The 17,225-nt window shown below is 33.9% G+C and overlaps 2 protein-coding genes across 8 annotated transcripts; both read left to right on the top strand.

Annotated features, from left to right (window-relative positions):
- The first annotated feature begins 1,083 nt into the window (after positions 1–1,083).
- Positions 1,084–8,121, top strand: LOC132031171 (uncharacterized). 6 transcript variants are annotated; one of them, XM_059421043.1, is made up of 7 exons: positions 1,084–1,226; positions 2,995–3,192; positions 4,308–4,551; positions 5,194–5,586; positions 5,890–5,994; positions 6,876–7,045; positions 7,704–8,121. In XM_059421043.1, the coding sequence occupies exons 2-7, from the start codon at positions 3,106–3,108 to the stop codon at positions 7,902–7,904; spliced, it is 1,200 nt and encodes a 399-aa protein (XP_059277026.1). In that variant the 5' UTR covers positions 1,084–1,226; positions 2,995–3,105; the 3' UTR covers positions 7,905–8,121. The 6 variants fall into 6 exon arrangements, with proteins under 6 accessions (XP_059277026.1, XP_059277021.1, XP_059277024.1 ...); XM_059421038.1 differs by having other exon boundaries at positions 5,887–5,994; XM_059421041.1 differs by having other exon boundaries at positions 1,097–1,226; positions 3,062–3,192; positions 5,887–5,994.
- Positions 8,122–9,424: 1,303 nt separating this feature from the next.
- On the top strand, positions 9,425–14,430 carry LOC132031170 (seed biotin-containing protein SBP65-like). 2 transcript variants are annotated; one of them, XM_059421036.1, is made up of 5 exons: positions 9,425–9,795; positions 10,658–11,064; positions 11,959–12,057; positions 12,823–13,388; positions 13,998–14,430. In XM_059421036.1, exons 1-5 carry the CDS (start codon positions 9,569–9,571, stop codon positions 14,196–14,198), a joined length of 1,500 nt encoding a protein of 499 aa, XP_059277019.1. In that variant the 5' UTR covers positions 9,425–9,568; the 3' UTR covers positions 14,199–14,430. The 2 variants fall into 2 exon arrangements, with proteins under 2 accessions (XP_059277019.1, XP_059277020.1); XM_059421037.1 differs by having other exon boundaries at positions 12,823–13,377; positions 13,998–14,166.
- Positions 14,431–17,225: the final 2,795 nt, after the last annotated feature.

Raw genomic sequence — 17,225 nt, 5'->3', positions numbered from 1 at the left:
GCGATAAGCGGCCGCATGATCTCTTCATGAGTTGCGCTGATTCTGCTGGGAGGAAGTTCTTCAAGGATTTTCGTGAGGCTATTGCAATCTGTACCCATTATATTATTTGCAAGCTTTCTACTTAATTGTAAGTTTATCTAGGAATTTATGTAATTAAATGGACATCCATATACGGTGTATTTATAACAATAACCAATTTATGACCTTTTAACTGATTTTAATTTATGTAAGTACTTTGAACGTTTACCAAATAGGTACATAAGCTAAAAAGAAAAATACTTATAAGTTTGACCAACCCTCCCAATGATTCAGATATGTTCCAAGTGAACTTTTCTGCTTACGTCACAAAACAATGAAATAGCTGTCATTTAACTTATAATTAAAAAAATCGATCTTTTTAGAAATTGCATGAAAAGGAATTGGATAAGGCAAGCATGGATCAAGCTTTTCTTTATCTTGTTTCTCAATCTTTCTTCTAAGCAATGTACTCTTCATTATTAAAATAGAAAAAACGGAGGCCGCTATCCTAATTTATACGATATGGTTTAAGTTTCAAAAATCAAGCTTCTTTATTTTGACGGTGTATTTGAATATACAATTTTTTAATTTTTTTAAAAATAATATATATTTTAGAAAGACATAAAAGTACTATAAATAACAAGAATTAACAATTTTTTAAAATATTTAAAGAACATAAAATTAAATTACCGTAAAAAATATTTTTTTTAACTTTCGAAATTCAAACTATGTTACATAAATTGGGCCAAAGAGTATTTTATACGGTATCATTTGAGTTCCATTTCTTGCAAATATTCCCTCCGTCCATTTCTACTTGTTATATACATTAAAAATAGATGTTCATTTTTACTTTTTTTAGTTTGAAAAATCAAGATGTAATTTACCATTTCATATATATTTAAGAATTATCATTCTATTTTTTACGAGATGTGTTAAATCAATTAAGATAAGTAAATATGGAGGGAGAGAGTAACACACAATTGGTGACGAAGTAATGAATAATGCAGGTTTTTTTTGGACACGTGTCGGAAACCAACGTACACAAAAATCCAGGTGAACTCTCTCTTTACGTTTTTCATTTTCCAAAACTCTCCTTTTCTTTCTCCCTTTGTCCCACTTGTGCTGTACTTTGTGTTCACAATAACTCTTCTAAAACTTGTAATTTAGGACTCGCAATTTTTGCTTCTAAGTATTCTTATTTATAAACTGTAAGTTTCTCTGCTTCAACTCTAGTAGTCAATTAGCTCCTTTTTTGTTAAAAAGAAAAGAAAAAGAACTTGTTATAGATAGGTAGTAATAGTCTGATAGAGCTGTATATATATATATATATATATATATGTATGTAATTGCTTTAATGCTTTGGGGGTATTGTTTCTTGATCATGGTGGGTGATATTTTTACCTTTTTGCCTGTTTCTTTATGAAGAATTTGTGAGGTGAAATATTTATTTTTTCCTAAATACTTGTTGTTTTCTTTTGTGGGGTGTGCTTCTTGATCATGTTGCTTATGGTATTTATTTGTTTCTATGAAGAATTTGTATATACTGAGTTTTGGTGGTGGGTTTTATTTTATGTGTTTATATTTTTGAAAGGATGGTTAGAGCCTAGAGGTATCTTCTGTATGTGAAGTTATAGGGTTTTAGGTAAATTAGCTTGCTTTCTGTCTGATGAATTATTTCATGGGTTTGGAATTCTTTTGTTGGAAATTTGGTATGAGGTGTATGTTTGGGTAATAAGGAAGCCTTTTGTTGACTTTGGCTGACCAAAATGGCTTTGGAATCTTGATAGCTGTAGAGATATTCCATTCTGTCTATGTGTAGGCTAAAAAGTTCATCTAAATACATGAAACAGATGTTACAAGAAATTGTACCTATACGAGTCTTTTAAGGATTTTGTACGGCGAAGTCATTAAAAGACACTAAATTAAGGAACCTCTTGGATGCACTTTGCTGCCATCATCATCTCATATAAAAAAGTTCCTTCCTTGTCTATGCAATTGTCTAAAAAATCTGTTTTTCTAATGAATTTGTGAAATAATGGTTGGAAGTTTTTGATTGTTGGAATGCGGGGAGATCTTATCTGGTGAGCCTATCAAAATGACTTCTCTTCGTTCATGGTGGATTTTTTGCTTGATCGGTTCAATGATGATGAAGATAGTAGTAGTTCGGAATATCCTACTAGCTTTTTAAAAAAAAATTCGGATCATACTACTATAAGAATGCTTACCAATTTCCATGTCTCCATCAGCCACAGAAATAAAACAATGTTACGAATTGATGAGCTTGTGCTATTTATATGCTAACAAAAGCATTCTGATTTAGTTTCAAGTTTTGTTTATAAGAATTTCTACTACAGTGTTATAAATCAAGTTAATAAGTTATATATTTTTGCTAGAAAAAGAATTACTCTACCCAAGCAAGTTGAGGTTGGCGATATGGATCCTCATTGTTCATGTCGCTTTATTTAAGCTCAACATTCTATAGCGTGAGGATTCATTATAAATTGATTAGTTTTATGCTGGTTATTAACCTACCGTGACCCTCCTCCTTTATTTGGGCTTGGGACCGGCTACGTGAGCAAGCTCAGATTAGGGGCGTAGCCAGGCGGATGAAGCCCCTTCGGCGGAAATTCATATTGTATATACAAAGTTAAAATTATTTTTATGTATATATGGTAGATGTTGAAGCCCCTTGGCTTCTTGTTGTGTTTACTTCTTCATATTTTGAACCCCCTTAGTGAAAATCCTGGCTCTGCCATTGGCTTAGATATTGAACTAATTTTGCTAATACTAAAAGTTTGTTCTGTGAGTGCACAATGTGAATTTTATTGTGGAGAATGATGTTGATTTGTATCTTGTTTATGTTGGAGCATTGATTTTACATCAGCAGGGTTATTTATAGAGTGGGTGACGTGCATTTTTTGTATTGATTGAAGTTGGTGAATAATCCAGCTCAACATACTTTTGTAATTTACGCAGTACGTTCAAGTTCTAGTGGTGCTGCATCTTGTTGAATTCTGGAGTTGAAAGCTATATCATTTTGCAGCACTAACTTCATTGAATCTTGGAAAGTTGTCAAAGTGTTATGCGATGGATATGAAAGGTATATCATGGGTCGGAAATATATACCAGAAATTTGAAGCTATGTGTTTGGAGATGGAAGAGGCTATGTACCAGGTAAACTTTATGCCCTCTCTGAATTAACTTTATTTATTCCTATTTAACTAGGGACGACATATGTTCAATTTTCCTAGCCTTGCTGAGAGAAGCTCGTTTATGACCTTGCTAATGGAACCTGATAAAAGGGACGAAGCGAGTTAAATAGTATGAGACAATACTTTGACCCCTAGAGCACTAGGAATGTTTGAATAAATTGAACTTTTGATGATATTCAATTTAACCCAAAAGGAAAATTAAAGGATATTGAACACTGACCATAAATTGCAGATGTTGCTCTATTGACCCATGGAGCTTATTTTTATCTAAGATACCTGATAAACGTGCGTCTTCTTGTTACAAGACAAAAGACACGGTTTTAGTAGGAGGAAAGGCTACAGAAAGACTACAAACTTGCTCCTCATTCATTGCCGTTACTCCCTTATTTTATTAGAAATTTGTAGTTGTTTGGACATATTTGACACTTCAACTTCTCCCCACAGTTAACAAAAATGCTACAATTGGCAAAAACTATATTCTAATTTTCGCAGTTTGGTGATAGCTTTGTACTTCTAGTTCTGCATTGCAAGCATTTACTTCCTATGTTATCTGCTAGTGAGGATTCATATAGCTGACCTCAACTAGCTTGGAATTGAGACAGTTTTGTAGTACTGTTGTTGCTGTCTTGACTTTTATTAGGAGACTGTTAAGTTTTAATAGAAAAGAACACTTATTTCATTTTTCCATTCACATGAAATATATGTGTGGCACACTCTGAACTCATGAGTAGGTAGTTCCATTGGAAGGATAGACTGCTTATCATGTAATGTACCAAACGGAGTGCATATGACATTCATGATTGTTTATCAATCAACAACAACAACAACATACCCAATGTGATCCCACATGTGGGGTTTGGGGAGGGTGAGGTGTACGCAGACCTTACCCCTACCTTGTGTGTTGTAGAGAGGTTGTTTCTGATAGACCCTCGGCTGTAATTGTTTATTTATCATTTGGATAAAAATTGCATCTTTAAAAATGTTCATAACTTTAACGTGTACTACCTGTTATTCACCTTGCACCAATTTGGCCAATTAAGTATTCTCCACCGTAATGGGTCCCATGGTATATCACAGGATACAGCTAGATATGTTGAGAATCAGGTGCAGACTGTTGGTGCAAGTGTCAAGAGGTTCTATTCAGACGTGATGCTAGATTTGCATCCTCAATTTAACATAGATCCTGTGAAAGTCGCAGCTGCTGACTTGTCTATTAACCCTTATGCTCACACTGAAATCAAAAAGAAGCTGAAAGCAAACCTTAAAGGACACCCTAGGGGAATTAGTAAGGAATTAATTGATGATACTCAAGTGATCAAGGGTAAGGATAGTGATTATCCCTCATCTTTTAGGCCCAAAAATTTGGCCACTATTCCATAGGGATAAGGCATAAAAACACATCTAAACTATGATGAAATTGCCAATTACACACCTAAACTATGTTGGGGTCCTATAACTCCATGAGCTTATTTTTTTTCGTATTATTTACCCCGTTCACTAATTACGTCATTAAAAAAAAAGTTAAAACACAGCATGTGCGAACACGCGCTTATTCATTCTTGCATCCCAAATAAAATACACTTTGCACCATGACTCTTTCAGATTGTAGATCAGATCCTCAACTATTTTTCCCCTCCAAGTAGCATTAATGTTGTTAAGTTTGCCTTAAACTCTGCCTCAAATGTACTTCTTGCACATTTCCAAAACAAAATCCTTCTTTGAAGACCCCTTTTTTTAGTTTTGAATAAGCGTGTGTTTGCACATACTGAGTTTTAACATATTCTTTTACCAGGTAATTAATGAAGGGGGTAAATAATACGAAAAGTTAAGTTCAGGGGGTCACATAGTTAAGGTGTGCAGCAGTTGCAATTTCACCGTAGTTTAGGTGTGTTGCAATGCCTTATCCCATTTCCATCACTCAATCCACGCAGAGCTGCTAATAGTGTATCTTATTATGTGTTAGGGAAAAGCAAAAGTGGAGGAGTTTATAGACGTCAAAGTGTTGGGATCAAAGAGATCGTTAGGGATACTCATTCTCCATCTAAGAAGTCGGCCGATCTCCCTCTCATATCGAGGGATGCAATTAAATGGTCCTCACATTCTAAGGTCAGGGGAGGTTTTGAAGTGGCATCTGACCACATGACCATTTCGCCCTTGGCCTCAGTTAAAGAACCTGACTCTGTAGAAGCAGGAAAGGAGGTTTCCGACCATATTATAAGTACAAAGATGCCTGCTGCTGGTATATCCATTAATGCTGCAGCTTCGGACACGAGCTTATCAGTTGACTGTGGTGGACAGAACCAAGCAGATGTCAGCAACACTTCTTCTGCTGGTGACTTGCTATCAGACTCTCATGGTATACATGTCTAGCAGTATTCTATTTTTTTTTAATAACCGTGGTGTCCGAACCAGCTTCGCACACCTCGACTAACTCCATGTGATACCTGCCACCTCCACTAGTAACAGGTATCAGGTAACTCTGTCCATCAAGGCTAAGGCAGATGAGCAGAAATCACCTAGTGTGTTTCTGTCTCTGCTGGGATTGAGACCTCATGGTTCTCAATCTACTCCATTGACCACTAGGCCACACCCATATTCTATTTCTTTTTGAATTTTTTTCTCTCCTTTTCTTTTATGTTTACTCTTGATGTGGCAGCAGATAGGTGTACGGACAAGGAGTTGGCTGGTGAGATTGCATCACAAATTAGCAGCAATACTCACGACGATAATGTTGCTAAGGAGGAGATAAATGAGTCCTGCAAAGGTATTTATAAGTCACCAGTAAAAAGGATTTCTTGCCTTCTCTTTTTTGCTTCAATTTTGCTGTGTACCAGTGATGCATGATTCACTACTCTGATATTATCTAGGAGAATAGCTTTTCATATCAGTGGCTGATTCATAAACTGGTGTAATAGTTCTGACCGAGTGAGTGACAGTATTATGTAAAATCATGTAGCGGACTATGTGATTGAGTCAACAGTTCTATTGGATAAACTGTTAAACTGAACTAAACTAGCATAGTTGAAGGACTTAAATCATCGATCAGGAATCACGTCAATAGGGTATCCCACTGATATGGAGTTATTATGTGCTACATAATTATCAGGAATATAAATTACTCCCTCCATCCCAATCTGTGGGAGACTGTTTCCTTTTTAGTGAGTCCCAAAAAGAATGACACCTTTCTATTTTTAGTAATAATTAACTTTAAGTGTTCCCATTTTTTTACCCTTACTTAGATGATTTGTAGCCACACAAATATCTATGGCTTATTTTAGGGCACATGTTTCAAAAGTCTTCCTTTCATTTTAAAACTCCATGCCTAGTCAACACCTTCATATAAATTGGACGGATGGAGTATATATTTTCACTTGCTATGAAATCAGAATACCTGCATTAAAATTTAAAAGTCCATGGCTTTTCAAGGAGACAATAATATTTGCATCATCCTACCCCAAGGCAAAAGGGTCCTTATGTTGGCTCTTTTCTTTCTACCTAGTACCAGCTTCCGAACAAACGTATCGAAGGAACACTTATGCAACGTGCTCCTGCTTTTCAGATATTTCCGTTCCGATTCCTTAAAATTGCATCTTTTGTTAGTCATTTTCTCAATTCTTTCTTTGTGTTTGCTGTCATCTTTTATAGAAGGATCAGATAGATCTTGTTCTGCTACACCCAAGAATTATGACTTTATCGAGTCCGATGTGGAAATTGTTGAGCGTTATGATGTATCAAAGTCGGACGAAGCATGTGTCATGGTAGAAATGGATAGGCTTCATGTTCCACAGAGCTCAGTCAAACGGAAGTCGTACAAGGTCCCCTCCTTCTCCTTCTCCTCTTTCCTCTCGTGTTGTATTTGATATTTCTTGCTTTTTATCTACTCCCTCTACTTCAAGTTATATCTTACTTTCCTGTTTAGTTTGTTTAAGAAAGATGCCGCTTTATATCTTTAGTACTCCCTCCGTCTCAATTTATGTGACACTTTTCATTTTTCGAGATTCAACCTTCTTAATTTTGATCGTGTGTTTGAACATAAAATCTTTAAATTTTTTGAAATAAAATTTGCATACTAGGTAAAAAGTATTATAAGTCACAATAACTAATAATTTAAAATATTTAAAAGGCATATGAAAAAACTACCGCAAACAAACAACTCGTTTCACTCTCGAAATCCGAACTCCATCACATAATTTGGACTGAGGGAGTAACTCTGTAATTCCATTCCCACATGTCATGTTTAAGAACACAAGGTTCAAAGGGACTTTTTAGTACATTATACACAGTCTTTTGTTTAAGACCACAAGATTTAAAAGTTTTTCCTACTTTCTTAAATTCCATGCCTAGTCAAACTAAGACACATAAAATGGAACAAATGGAGTATATGTTTATTGTTGGTTTGGTTGTGGGGGGAGGGGTTGTTTCGTTGAAAATGTGTGCCTTAGATGTTGTTGACAGTTCCAGTTATTTTCTCAGAAGAAGCTCCGCCAAGTGTTTTCCACGAAAAAGAAGTCGATGAGGAAAGAGTATGAGCAGCTTGGAGCATTACATGGAGATCAACAGCCTAACATAGAGGCTGAAGATGACAAGGTGATGGAGGTTCACGCCGCGAACTTGAACACAAAGAAGTTGTCATCAGCTAATGATCATTCTGAATCTGAGTGGGAGTTTCTCTAGATATGATGCATTGCTGCTATAAAATTGTAATGTTGCTTTTGCCAATCAATAGATGGCTTTGTACATAAAACCAAGATTGTAAGAGGAAGATCCTGGTGTTGTTATGATAAGCTAATTATTTCTCTTAAAGAAAAGGTGATGACTAAGTGAACATAGACTGCTCCTGTAACATAACTAGTTAATATAATACATGGTGGCAAGTTGAAGCACCTCATAATATGGTCAATAAGCTAGTCCTTCTCTCCCCAATCTGCCTCAGATCAATATCATATAAAGAAAACAAAAGTACTCGAAGTGCTTTACAAATGATCTTTAACATTTTTAGTGAGCCAGCGGAAAAAAATTTCATCTGTGTAGCTGTTGTAGATTGTAGCCATCGTTGATGTATACTCGGTGTATAATTAGTATATAATATGTGCACACTGATTATACAGGTTAAAAATTGTAAAATAAAGATTAGAATTTTCTTTATTATTGTATAAGGTAAAAATCTCTGTTTTGTATTGGCATTTCAATCTTCCTAATTACAGTATGCATTCCATAATTAAGAAACTCTTTCCGGTGTTTGAGCTCCTTAGAGTGGATTCTGTGTTGGCCAGCTTTGTTGACACTTATACAAGGGTTAAAGGATAATAATTTCATGATAAAATTTTGAATTAGCTTGATCCCTATTTGTTTTGGGATATTAGCTAATCTCGAGATAATTTTTATATTAAAATAGTGGGATTAGTTATCTCATATGGTGAGATAGCTAATTCCATCGGATATCCGACCATGTACCGAACGTTTGGGATATACCAATTTGATAACGTTTTGCTCGACATTTTCAGAGTACTAGTGTCTTCTTTATTGCAGAGCAGTTCATTTTAAAGTTTTGGGTCTTCAACTTTCAGAATTTTGATACTGATTATGCAAATGTAGGTCTCAGACGGTCAATCTTGTAACTTGTAGGTTCAGGAATGTGCCTTTTGTGTTTTAAATAAGTGATTATTAAGAAAACTATTTGTTCGGTTAAGTGATATTCGGTTAAACGAATCATATAATTAGCCTACACACACACACATATATATATATATATATATATATATATATATATATATATATATGATTCGTTTGACGGTCTCATCTATATAAATTAAAAATCCTATACAAATTGACAATGGAACGTGATCATACTGCTTTGTCCAAGTTTGTTTCATGCCACGTTAGCAAATATTCAGTGAACTGTAACACTGACAGGACATAAAGACACGTTAACATTCAGTAGCTGACTCATCCACTTTGGCTATATTCCTCTTCTCACCACGTCATAAACAAATAACTCATCGCTCACCACGTGTCATAATAAATACTACTACCATCTAACCATATTCGGTTGCTAACTTGCTATGCACTTCCCTTTTTTCTATAAATATATAGGAGTATATAGTAAGTACATTGTCATTAATTTCCTTCAATCCTTTGTCTCACTTGAATTTCCAATACACACACACACACACGAAAAAAAAAAATAATAATAATAAAAATAAAACGAAGGACAAACAGAACTGAAGTAGAGCATTATTTAGTAAAGTGACAACGGCTTCAGAGAAAGCAAGAAGAGAAATTCCAATCACAAGTGTTGCTATTGGTCAAGAACATACAATGGCGGTCAAGAACATACAATGGCTTCAGAGAAAGCAAGAAGAGAAATTCCTATCGCAAGTGTAGCTATTGGTCCTCATGACCATAAGGAACAAGGCCAAGATGGATTTGGCCTAAAAGGGAAATCTCATTATCAGATACATTCTCAACCTGCAGCTAAAGTTGGTGGGCTTGAGTTTTCTAGTGTTGGGGGAATGCAGCAAACTGAGCAAAATGAGAAAGATAGGGACACACAAAGGGACAAACAGTCTTCTGTTGATCAAGGTAAAAGTGGATACCTTCAAAATTAGTTTGAATGTTATGTTTTGTAACCAGAGGTGGAGTCAGGATTTATGAGTTATGAATTTTAGAATGACGACTCATTACTAATAATAATTGAGTTTAATTCAGTTATTGAATTTACTAATATAACTAAGTTAAATTCAGTGATTAAATTTAATGTGTATAGAGTTTATGACTTTTTAACATAAGTATATTGTTTGATCAAAAGTGAGTATCTTGAAAAAATTAGCTTAAATGTCATGTTTTGTAATTAGAGGTGAAGTAAAAATTTTAAATTTTATGAGTTCGTCAAAATGACGAGGAGTTTTAAATTTAGTTTCTCCTACATATTTGATAGAATTTTTTTTGAACACAAATATATTATAATAGTACTACTGTTTTGCTAACATACTTAATGTTTTTTAACATAAATATAACATACTTGCTTTTTTGAGCAAAAGCTATTGATTAAACCAGTATCTGTGCTTCTACTCTTTACTACTCTTGGTACTCAATACGCTCAAAGAAATTGCAACCTTAAAACGAAGAAGATTAAGTAGGCATTTGGTCATGGATTTCAAATATTTTTCACTTTAATTTATGAAGTGTGAAGTAGTGGGAATTTTGAAGTTCGAGTTGAAGATGGAGCTGTATGTGTTAGGCTATAGTTTTTGCTAATAAAGGGAGAGAAAAAGCATGTTATTTGGAGTTAATTTTTCAAATTTTATTTTGATTGAAATTTTTAGTAACCAAACACCGATTTTGAAATAAAGTGAAAATATCTCGGGAAAAAGTAAGTAATTCTCCTGGTTAAACGGCTCCAAAATTTTGATTTCTCCAGGAATTAGTGGAGAGGGGCTAGGAGGTGTAAAATTTGAATCACATGGCCAAGAACAAAAAGGTCCAGAGATGAACAAAAACAGCCAAATGCAGAAGCAAGAAGGTATAGAAGGAAGAGTTCATGGCGGAATTCATCCTCAAGAAACTGGTGAAGAGCAGAAAAAAGCTCCATCTTCAGAGGAAACTGCACAGCTGAGAAAAACTGCCCAACAGAAATCAAACGAAACCTTGGGAGTTGCTGAAGGACGCTACGATAAGGCCAAGGAATTAGGGGCGTCTGCATTGCACAATGCAAAAGAATCGGCTAGTCATGGTCTTGGTGCTGCAGGCTGTTATGCAACAGCAAAAGGTGCACAAGCCAAAGATTATGTTGCTGATAAGGCTGGAGTTGCCAAGGATACTGCCCTTCGCAAAGGTCAGTAGGCTTATGCTCAGTAGTATTTTTATCCTAGAATATAGATAAATGTGAAAAATTGCTAAATTTTTCGACGAATATTAAATTTTCAATTCACAATTTCAAAAGTACAATTAATTAACTACTAAGAGTTCTTTGATTCCATCAATTTAGTGTGATTCCATCAAGTTTAATTCAAGTCAAGTTTTTTTATTTTCCTCTCCTATGCTTTAACATATATACTAAGTAGGCGTCTGGACATGATTTTGGTGATTTTTGGAAAGAAAAAAAAACTTGAAGTTTAAGTTGAAAAAAAGAGTATTCAACTTGAAAAGATGTTAGAAGATTTGTGAGGGACAATTTTTTCTTTTTAACTTGAAAAAGTGGATCATGAATTTGGTGATATTTGAATAATAGTATTTGAAGTTAAGTTGAAAGAAGTGTTTGAACTAGTTTTCAAGTTTGAAAAACTCAAACTTCTAAGTTCGAGTGAACTTTTTTATTACAATTTTTTCTTTTTACTTTGAAAAAGTGGATCATGAATTTGGTGATATTTGAATAATAGTATTTGAAGTTAAGTTGAAAGAAGTGTTAGAACTAGTTTTTCAAGTTTGAAAAACTCAAACTTTTAAGTTCGAGTGAACTTTTTGATTACAATGACGGCGGAGTTAAAAGTCCGGATACTTTTGCTCAAACGGTGTATGTATGGTACGAAATTATTAAATGTATAAAAATATCTTCAGAATTCTATTATTAACACTTGAAATTGTCATGTTAGAATACTTTGAACCTACGAAGTTGAAATACCAGCTCCGCATCTAGACTACAATCTAGACCTATTCAAAAAGGGTTGGAAAAAAAAAAGTAAAAAAAAAAAAATGTACGTGAGCCCTAAAGATACTCTTTAGAGTGCAGGTGCACAAGCCAAAGATACTGTCAGTGATGGTGTTAGAAGTGGATCTCAGTATGTTGCTGATAAGGCTGTAGCTGCCAAGGACACTGCCCTTGAGAAAGGTCAGTAGTATTTTCATCACGGAATATACATGTGTCTGTGTGTGAAAAAAAAATACTAAATTTTTCAATGAACATTAAATTTTGACTTCAGTCAACAGTACAATCAATTCATAGGACTGAGACTTGAAGTTTGATACAGTACAATCAATTCATAGGACTGAGACTTGAAGTTTGATTAATTAAGTCTAAACTTTGTACCTGGCTTTGCTATACTGGAACATACTAAGTAGGTGGTTCGACATGAATTTAATGTGGTGATATTTCAAAATAGTAGTATTTGAAGTTGAACTTAGCTGGGGTCTAATGTCACAAATTGAGCTGCTTGTCTATTACTGACAATTCAATCTGCATGCGAGTTTGAATGTGAATGCTCTAAAGCTCTAAAGTTATACCTAAATTAATGTCTTAAGAGCTAGCTAAGAATATATTGAAGAAGCAATTGGAAATTTAATATAATAATTCGACTAGTGCTTTATAATTGCCTCATGCTACAGTATCCGAGCCAAACTGGAAAAAAAGTTATTTTCACTTAAAACAAGTGGTCAAAAATGTTACTCCGTAGTAGAAGTTTTGTCTTTTTTACTTGAGGGGAACTTTTTTACTTGAAAAAGTGGCTAGAACAAGTTTCTCGAACTTGGAAACCTCAAAACCTCGTACTTTTTGGAGTGAAAAATTGATTAATATGTATAACAAAATGCTTCTTTTGAGGGGAGAAAAGGTTGAAAAAGAGAAAAAAATTGTAGAGATATACCCTTTTAAGTGCAGGTGCACAAGCCAAATATACTGTCACTTCTGGCGCTCAAATTGGAGCCGAGTATGCTGCGGACAAGGCTAGAGTTGCAAAGGACACTGCTCTCGAAAAAGGCCAGCAAGCTTATGGTGCAACTAAAGACACCCTCTCAACTGCAGGACAAACTGCTGCTGAGAAGAGCAGGAATGCAGTAGGCTATGTTGGGCAGAAAGGCGTCGAAGCAAAAGACACCACGATTGAAACGGGGAAAAACGCGGCAGGGTATGCAGGGGAAGCAGCTAAAACCGCGAAGGATATGGCGGAAGTGGGAGCTTTAGGAGCTGTACATTATACGGCGAAAGCAGCAGCGGGGGCCACGAAAGCCACGGCTGGTGCTCTTTCTAGTGCAGCAGGGTATGCCGGGGAGAAGGCAGTCGCGGCGAAGGATACGGTTGCTGATGCTGGAAAGAGCGCGGCGGGATATGCAGGTGACAAATTGGTGGCTGCTAAAGATTATGTAGTTTCCGCTGAAGAAAGTGCAGCTGATTATGCAGGCAGAAGGAAAGCAGAAGCAGAGAGGCAATTAGAAGGTAATCCCGAGGTAAACATAACTACTACATCTCTGCTTACAGCATACTAAAGTATACTGCAGTGATCATTCTAGTTTTAACTCTATGTGGGACGATATCATACTGAATGTTCGCAAGCAAAGGACCAAATAGTCTGGAGAAGGTTTCTCTCACCAAAGTGTTCTTGACTAAGTATTTGATACACTTTGGTACATAAGTAGTTCCTATATCTTAATAATTGCCCCTTTTTTTTTTTTTTTTTTTTTTTTTAATGATTGTGTTGTCCGGTCAGCTTTTATGCACCCCATCCCCGACTAATTTTAGGTTTTGCGGGTACCTCTTACCTCCCACCCACACCAAGGAGTAACTATGTGCACCAAAGCTTCACCTAGTGTTTTGATAAATGGTGCTTTCTAGTGCTTTTATAAATGGCAGTTTTAGTGGAAGGGGTTTTATCTATTTGCAGCATGCAACATGATTTTGTTTCATTCTATAACCATACATGCACAAATATCTCTTTAAGATGGTTTGCTTCCAAGCCTTTCTCAATTCTGTTCCAACCCTCTAAGCATTCTGATTACACTCTATTTTGATGTATTTATATGCATTAACCTGAATTTTCTGTTAAATTTGTGTGCCAGGGAAGAAGCGGAGGCGGAGTCATTAGCATAGAAAAGCAAGAACCAGAGGAGAGCAAGCAAGTGCAGGAGCAGGGAGGTGGAGGTGGTGTGCTGCAAGGAATTGGTGAAGCTATAGTTGGAATAGGGAAAACTGCTACAGATTTTGTTGCTGGTGGGAACCAATCTCAAACTGGTTATCAGGGGAGTGGAAAAGTGGAGTAGAAAAGGGAAGTCCACAATGAAATGGTTGAAGTAGGCGTTTTTGGCACCTTTTTGAAGGTTGGTTGGTGGAATTGTGTGGTGTATAATATATAGTAGTTATGAAAAAGTCATAAGTACATGTGTGTGTATTTTGTTGTTGCTAAAGTCAAGTGTGTATTTTGTTGTTGATAAATCAAGCATATGTATATATGTTGAATCTACCTTTTTTATTAGTGAAACTGTTGTGTATGTATTTTGTTTTTGCTAAAATGCAAGTATATGTAAAAGAAAAGTCCATCTCAATGAAATGGTTTAGGGCGTTTTTGGCACCTTTTTTGAAAGTTGGTTAGTGGAACTGTGTGGTGTAATAGTATATAGTAGTTGTGAAAAAGGTCATAAGTACGTAGCGTGTGTATTTTGTAGTTACTAAATGCAAGTATATGTATATGTTGAATCATCGTCTTGTAATATTTTCTAGTTGTTGTTAAATGTAAGTGTATGTTGAAACTACTATTTTTATTAGTGGAAACTTTTGCAAATGTATGATGATTTTCTAGTCTCAAACTGGTTATTAGGGGAGTGAACAAGTGGAGTAGAAAAGAAAAGTCCACATTGAAATGGTTGATCATTTGGTCCCTTTTTGAAGCTTTGGCTAGTGGAATTGTGTGGTGTATAATATATGAAGGTTGTGAAAAGGTCGCAAGTACATAGTGTGTTTTGTGTTGCTACATTCAAGTATATGTATATGTATATGTTGAATCTGCTTTTTTTTTTTATTAGTGGAACTGTTATTGCTAAATGTATGTGTATATGTTTTTTTTATTAGTGAAACTTTTGTATGTATTTTGTTGTTGCTAAATGCAAGTATATGTTGAAACTACTATTTTTATTAGTGGAAACTTTTACAAGAGTGTGATGATTTTTTAAGAATGATTCAGATACGAAGAATACTATTCCCCTTGTGCCTGTAGTGCTAGAACGTATATTCGTAGTGCCAAGTCATAAATTGTAAATTCACCATTTGTGCGTAGGAGTATATAAATGCTTGATATATATACTCCCTTCGATTTAAATTAATTTACAGCGTAGGAGTATATAAATGGAATAGGGTGATATATATACTTCTCTTAAGAAGTTTTTTTGATTTAATTGTCTTTTTTTTTTATTAGTGGAACTGTTGTTGCTAAATGTATGTGTATATGTTTTTTTTTTATTTACTAAATTTTCAAATGTGTTTTGTTGTTGCTAAATGCAAGTATATGTTGAAACTACTATTTTTATTAGTGGAAACTTGTACAAGAGTGTGATGATTTTTTAAGAATGATTCAGATACGAAGAATACTATTCCCCTTCAAATTAAGACTAGTATATTCGAATGGAAGTCATATGCGTAGGAGTATATAAATGCTTGATATATATATCCTTTCGTTTTTTTTTTAATTTAATTGTTTACCCTATACTTTGTGTCTTGTTAGTGAAAAGTATATTATTTCGCATACTATTTATTTAATATTAATAATTCAAAAATCCTATATCACAGTGTAGATTACGTGACAAACTGTGAGCTTAAGGTAATAAATTTATCGAAAAAAACTGTTAAAGTGTTGGTCGCATCATTTCGACAAATTTGTGGTCAATCAAATTAAGACATTTAATTGGAATGGAAGGAGTAATATGGTAAGGAAAAAGTAAATAATCCTCTGTTGGTTTTCTTACTATTTCTATTGTTTCCCCTATTCCTAGTGTCTTGTTAGTGAGTATATTATTTCGCAAAATATTTATTAAAGATAATGATATCATAATTGAGTGGATTGGAGATTTGACGAGACTGTGAGCTTAAGGTAATAAGAGCTTATCGAAAATCAGAACTGTTAAGTGTTGGTCGCATCAGACGACAAACGAGGCTAATCAAATTAATGAGATACTTAGGTTATAGATATTCACTACTTATTAAAAGAATGGATGAAAATCATTTTCACACCTCAATTTTACTTTAAAATCAAACTGCCCCCTCAACTATGAACAATAGACATTCTCCTTCCTTATTCTAATTAACTTTTTAAAATTTCTATTTTACCCTTACACTATCAACTTGTCTTTTTTTCTTTTATTTCTTTAAAATCATGATATTTTATCTAGTTAATCTAGGTAACAAAATTTCTTGTAAGAAGATAAGTATTATTTTTGAGACGGAAAAAGAAAAATAAAAAATTCTAATTGAGTATATAACTTAGTATCATTCTATAAAGAGAAGAATAAGATTTTATTTTATTAATAATAATCAAAACTCTAATATGTGTATTTATCAAGTAAAAAAACAAGCAATAATAACTTTATAAATATATTTTAATGCAAGTAATACAAATTAATTAATAAAAACAGTGGTATATTACGTAACAAATTCCTAAAAGATTATCTATTTATATTTGTAAATGAATTTTAAATTATTATTTAAAAAATATTCCATTAGTGACAACGAAAACTCATTTATATATTGACAATATAGAATAAGACGAGAAGTGAAACTTAAATATACATATATGTAAAATAACATATATATATATATATATATATATATATATATATATATATATATATATATATATATATATATATATATATATATATATATATGCATGTAATATTAAAATATCAATCATAAAAAGTAACATTAGATTTTGTGATAAATTCATAAAAAGATTATTCTACTTATACTATGAACTTAAATAAAAATTTATAAATACCTAGATTAAAATAATAAATTTTTATAATATAGAAAGGATTACATAAGTGGAGGATTGAAAATGTGAAGGGTAAAATAGGCATCGATAAAGGGGGAAGAATGTCTATTATTCATAATTGAGGGAGAGGTTTGATTTTTGAAGCAAAGTTGAGGGGTGAAAATTTTCACCCAGTCAAAAGAATTATTAAGTGCCTATTTTATCTAACGTGAAATTTACTTTTAATCAGCACTTTTCAAAAAGGAATTATACTCAAATTCTCTTATTCAAACTAAAATAATGCCAAGGCACTTCAATAAACGGAAAG

The sequence above is a fragment of the Lycium ferocissimum genome, chromosome 9 (genome assembly GCF_029784015.1).
Source record: "Lycium ferocissimum isolate CSIRO_LF1 chromosome 9, AGI_CSIRO_Lferr_CH_V1, whole genome shotgun sequence".
NCBI classification, from domain to species: Eukaryota; Viridiplantae; Streptophyta; class Magnoliopsida; order Solanales; family Solanaceae; genus Lycium; species Lycium ferocissimum.
The sequence above is the reverse complement of the archived record's forward strand: the minus strand, read 5'-3'. Positions and strand labels throughout refer to the sequence as shown.